At 30.8% G+C, this 6,163-nt stretch overlaps 1 protein-coding gene across 7 annotated transcripts in view; it reads left to right on the forward strand.

Moving 5' to 3' along the window:
• The window catches only part of LOC129969272 (uncharacterized abhydrolase domain-containing protein DDB_G0269086-like), a 105,816-nt gene extending 103,699 nt beyond the window's left edge, over positions 1–2,117 (forward strand). For 6 of the 7 annotated variants that reach the window (XM_056083755.1, XM_056083759.1, XM_056083756.1 and 3 more), the window contains one exon: positions 1,689–2,117. In XM_056083755.1, the coding sequence (XP_055939730.1) occupies positions 1,689–1,954 (266 nt within the window). In that variant the 3' untranslated portion in view covers positions 1,955–2,117. The remainder of the gene's footprint in view (positions 1–1,688) is intronic. The other variant, XM_056083758.1, reaches the window with a different exon arrangement.
• Positions 2,118–6,163: the final 4,046 nt, after the last annotated feature.

A 6,163-nucleotide genomic window follows, 5' to 3' on the forward strand; every position in this document is an offset into this window, starting at 1 on the left:
GCACACTTTCTCGTATACGAAGTACTCTAGGAGAAAGTATTGTAGTCGTTAAAAAAAGTTGGCCTGGCGAATCTTCACATTTCACACTTCTTTTGTTGAAGTCCAAAAAATATATTATTGGAATTACATTTATCTGTTACTGAAAAAATAACTCAAAAATGTGTTGAGCTGAAGCGATGAAATTTTATAAGTAGTCTTTTCAATAAATTTGTTGGTTTTATAAAAATTTGGTCGCCAACTATCTTCAGGAAATTTATGTATTAATATATATGTATGCACAATAATTCAAAAACGGAAAGAATTATAGAGATGATAATCGAGAAGAAGAGCAGTATGGATGTATACTATATTTTGAACGAAATCTGTCAAGGGGGGGGGTGACAATTTATTGCACTGTATATTCATGTATATGAAGGCGATATCTTAAAAACGCAATGCTTTGACAAATAAAATTTGATATATGATTTTATGACCAAAATTGTTAATCTGTGTCAAATTTTGGATAGGTAGAAGAAAGTGCATCCAAAATGCATATTCATCCTTCTTTATTATATAACGAAGCATAAAATGCACCAAACTGCGTCACAAAACGAGAAGTCAAAAGAGAGGCACTAATGCTTGTGAATTGCCTTGACCTTCCATCGCCTTCCCTATATTATTCTATTCACGTTGTACGTTTAAAGGATGTAAAGGAGGATAGAAAGAAAACCAAAAAGAAGATACTAGATTGTGTTCAGTGTAAGAGAAGAGGAGGGTAGAGAACTACAATTGGTCTCAGAAGTACCAATCTCAATCTCAAAAAACATGTTATAATGGGCTATTGCGTATTTTCATGTTTGTGCAAGCTATTTCAAAGTTGAAAATATTGGGCTGCTGTTCTATATTTATTGCATATTGTTGAAAATAAACATGTATTCACGATAGTGTTTCTCTGTTGTAAAGAATGCCTCAAGATTAACGCAAGATTTGAATTTGCCACCGTACATGCATTTGAATGTTGGCAATCGTTTTAAAAAATCCATTTGACAGCTGATAATTTAGGATTAGTAAAAGTGGAACGTTACATGATAGAACAATGTGTTAACACAAAATTTAAATTAAATAAAATACACAGGATAGGAATGTATGTATCACTGTGTATTGAATATGGAATAACACATAGGGCAAATGGCTTTTGCGGCTTTGCTGCACCTACGCAGTCTTTTGTCGAAATTTTCAATGACCATTTTACATAAATGTGGCTGAATTTCGTTGATGCATCGTTGAATTTCATCCCTCAATGCCCGCATGCTTGCAGGCTTGTTGACATAAACCTTTGACTTCAAATAATCCCATAAAAAAATCCGAAGATGTTAAATCGCAATTTTTAAGGGGCCAATTCTGAAATTTTCGAACTGTGGCTGCCAAACTTCCATTATTTTGAAATATTGTTCAACAATGAAAACACCATCTATCATGTAATATTCCATCTTTACTAATCCTATACTATCAGCTGTCAAATGGTTTTTTAATAGGGTTGCCAGTACTTTACTACACGAATGGTGACAAGTTCAAATCTTGCGTTAATTTTGGGCCACCCTCTATCTTATCTGTCTGTAAATTGCTCACCAAAACCTTAATCTTCATTTAGAATGTGTATCCTGTGCAGTTTTTTTTTCTTGATTCATCACTTTCTCTTATCATTCCAGACGAGCCTGAAAGTAATAACCTCCTCGTCGATTTGGGTCCTGCCGAAAAGAGCCTCCTGGACGAACCTCTTCTGCCCACTGACTCGAGTCTGGACGACCTGCTGAAGCAAGGCGTGGACATCCAGAACTCTCAGCTGACGGAAGAGGAGCTGTCCTGGCTGCAAGAAGGGGCTGATGTGAAGGAGACCGACGAGGAGCAGGCCGCCACCAAAATTCAAGCTGCCTTCCGGGGCTACATGGTCCGGAAGGATCATACGAGCAAGTAGTTGCTTCCATCACTGCTTCTTCTTGTCCACCTGTGATCAACAATCCTGTGTTTCTTCTCTTCAGTGCACGGATAAATCATAGAAGCGCAGAATGCTGTTTTGTAATAAAAATGAATGCTTTTCAATCTTGAATGTAAATAAAATATGCTTATTAAATACGAAAGTGTGATATTTGCCTACACTGCATATTGTTTTTGTAACTTCGCCAAAAAACGTTTAGGTATTATGATCAGATATTTTTAACTCCAAACTAGGACATTTTAGAATTCGGACCTGCTACAAGAAACACCAGCTAGTACTGTCTAGGAGATCTGCATCTAATTTTCTCAAATTATTTATTTATCGGATAAAAATTGGTTTTATTATGTAAAATAGTGGAAAGATTACATCTATGAAAAATTGAGATTCGGAATATTTTGCATCAAGACAATTTTTAAAGTATTAAAATCATCTGAATTATGAATTGTGTAAAAGAATTAAATTTATGTTGTCACAAAATTCAAGAAATATTTTACAGTATATAACAATGCATGCATATAACAGATAATAATATCTGCACTAAATTTTAAATAAAATTTTCTGCATTTCTCAATAATCTTATAAAAGCTGTTGGAATTAAAATTGATTAGAAAGCTTGGTAGTCATACATACTCCAAAAAAAAAAGTAAATATCAGTTTGATTTCTTAAGTTCGATTTAATTTAATTATCGCTTTGTGTTGAGTCTACATTCTCGCTATTATGTAATGAATCTCATAAATTTGAATGAGTTATTTTGATAAATAATGTAGACGGAATAATATGCTATTCTTTTCAAGTATTCATATAAACAGGTGGAAGTTTGAATTCCAATTAAGTTAATCTTTTCTTAGCATTTGGGAGTTGTATTTTTTACAAAACTCATTAATTTTGAAATTCCCATAGTAAGCTATTTTTCCACCATTGATTAAAACTAACATCTACTAATAACTTCCGAAACCACTAAAAAGTATTTAAAGCTCTTTGACCGTATGATATGATTTTAACAATTGATTTGATACCAAATTAATGAATAAAATATGAGAGAGAGCAAACATAATAGAAACATGGCCTTCCATTTACATGGTTATTTCCCCATTGAATTGTATTGGTAGTTAATTGAGTTATAAGCTTTAAAGTTCATACAAATGTTGCCGGAATTAAACTATCTCAATTCAGAGGGCCCTAAAGGACGTCGTATGGGACTTATTGATATGAAATTTGGACAACAGACACTCTAGACTATGGGCAGTTACAGAGTAAATATAAAAACTTTTTCGGCTAGTATGTGCAAGCAACTGTATTTCAGCATTGTGCATTTTTAAGCAACTGGTCAATAAATCTTAAAAAAAGATTAATTAAACTATTTATAAAATTTAGATAATATAGCAGTTATAAAAGCAATTACTAGGAAAAATAGTTAAAAATTATAAAAGCCTTTGAAATTATATTTTAAAGTGTAATGTTGACAAATCGAAATATATATAATATACTATTATATTTTGCCCGCAAATACCAAGAGCCCCGAGCAAGTTTTTTCCGACCGTAATGAGACCGTGGAATGCACATTGATTTTAAAAAAAATTGTAAGTCATCAAACTTTTCACACAAATAACTGTTGGAATTTTTTTTATTTAAATCCTGGTTTAGAGTTTTAAATTATTAATATCCATATCTTAATAAAATACCATTAAAATTTTATCATCGTTGTTTATTTTCTGTTGAAAAAAATATTGTACTTCAAATAACTTTTTAAATCCATAACTTTACTTTAATCTTATAACTTAAGAATATTAGAATCTTTATGGTCGTAAGAATAAAATATATATAATTTTTATACGCGGCTCATATACAATTTACACAGAACGTTCTGTCATGCTACAGCGCCACCTATCGGTGGTTTCTTGCTCTAATTTTTTTCCCAAAAAATTTTGAGAGCATGATCTGTCATCCGAATTTCATGACATTATACGCCATACAACTACTTGCATGGTCCTCTGAGTTGGGTAAGTTTAATATCAACAACTCTGCATTTATTACTGAAAAAATATCTTTTACTTGTGACGGTTTTTAATGTTTTACCTTCATTGGAAATTTCTTAATTCGTTACAATTAAAATATTTTTTTTGAGAGGAAACGTATTAAAAACTCCAGCAGATGAAGGTAATGATTTAATTTATTAAAAACTTATTTGAAAGAAACAAATTATTTATGAAATGAAGTTCAAATAAAATCAACTTTATCTAATTAGTTAAATGAATTTCTTTTCTTAAATCCATCTCGATTCCAAATATATTTTGAAACTGCTAGAAATGCCTTTATAGTGTTAGCGTGCAACAAGGCTACTTTCAAAGCAGATGTTCTGGTCTTTCACACACGACCCACCAATTTATCTCCAGGCTACCATCGCTGCTATTAGATACGTTGCAAATATGTCTTCCTGTTTTTTTAAATAAAATTCTAGAACTTCTTGAGATGTCATCCGGTTAATGCTTTGTCACGTTAAACGTGTCCTGGTTCAATTCCGGAATAAAACTTTCTTTGAGACAGAAGTCCAATTTCTCCGGTAAGTATCTGATTATAAAGAAAAGTAGTACTATTCCTCTCAAGTGAATATGTACGTAATAAAAATGTTTCGTACTAGCTATTTTAATCTTTCTCCAATTGAAATTAGGGACACGACTCTTAAAGTACCCATTGACTAGATGGTAACAGTTATATCTGGTTGTATTTTTTTATAATTATATGGGGTCAATGTATAAATAACGACTGAAAACTTCTATTGATTTCAATAATCAACAAATACTTGATTAATGTGGAAGCTGGAACTAGGCCTTGCCCATATATGCAAAGCTATTTTTAACTGGTCGAAAATAATACTGTAAGAGTATTAAATCTTCGCATTTCAAACTTCCCTGATTCTCATGGCATTATATATATATATATATATATATATATATATATATATATATATATATATATCTTGTCTGTGAGTTAAAAAACGGAATTAAATTTTGAATGCAGTTTTTAACCAAAAATATACTTCTTAAAAATATTTTGGACGAAAACGTCAATAGAGAATTGGTCCACCTATGTTATGTGAACACGTTAATTTGAAGCAATGCAATTTGACATTGCAAATTTCAATCAAATTTTGAAGCAAATTCGTTAAAGGGTTAGTTATCTATTTATTTGTGAATATGTGCAAAAGCTGTAATTCAAAAACTCAAGAAGCTGAATTGCTGAATATCAGAACTAATTATTTATAACAGAATTGCAGATTTTTTAAAAAAAATCTAAACTTGGATTGAATCCATCAATGGGAAGTTTTTGTTGCTGTATCTGTATACATGTGAACATGATATCTCAAAAATTCAAATAACTAGAATAAACTCTACTAAGAATTTAGGGTGAGGTTTTGACATTGCAGTTGTAGATGTTTCAGATTTTGGATACGATTGGTCAATGGAATAAATTCTAACTGCATATTCGATTATCTTTTTTTACAACAGAATAAAACTGAAAACACACTATTATTATCTAAGTAAGTATACAAGAAAATTCAGAGCAAGACTCTTCTCTATGTTTTAAATATGATAAAATCTCTTACACAAGAAAATATTCTTCCTAAAAAGTAATAATTTTTTTTTCGTACCTAATTATATTTGAAACTGTTGGATATAATTTGAATTCAGTTTGATGATATGAAGTTACAAGGTTTTTTGAACAAATGATGCTTTGATTGTAGTCATAATGTTGTCAAGAAAAAAAAAAAAATTCAAATGAATTTGTGTGCATTTTAAAATTAAAAGAATATCCGTAACCCCTAAATGAAAAACTTCAGCAGTGCAATTTCTCAACAAAAGTAAGAGCTGAAACTTCCAAGTGGTTAAATAATTGATAATTAAATCTAAAAGTCCCGAACAAGATCTAATTTTCTGTAATATTCTGATGAGGCATTCAAAAATATCTCAAAAACCAATCTCCGATAGAGAAAAAATCCTAGTCATCTTTTTTTCTCTATCGCAGCAAATAAGATGAGAACTGTCAAAAGGACTTTTATTTTATTAAGATTAAGCCCATAATTTGGGGAAATATTAATTAAGTTCAAGCGTAAATGAATTATAAAAATTTCAACTTTTTTCAATTATTGAATTGCAGGTAATGTTTATTACATACATTTTAATCTGATA

The sequence above is a fragment of the Argiope bruennichi genome, chromosome 5 (genome assembly GCF_947563725.1).
Source record: "Argiope bruennichi chromosome 5, qqArgBrue1.1, whole genome shotgun sequence".
In the NCBI taxonomy this organism is placed as follows: Eukaryota; Metazoa; Arthropoda; class Arachnida; order Araneae; family Araneidae; genus Argiope; species Argiope bruennichi.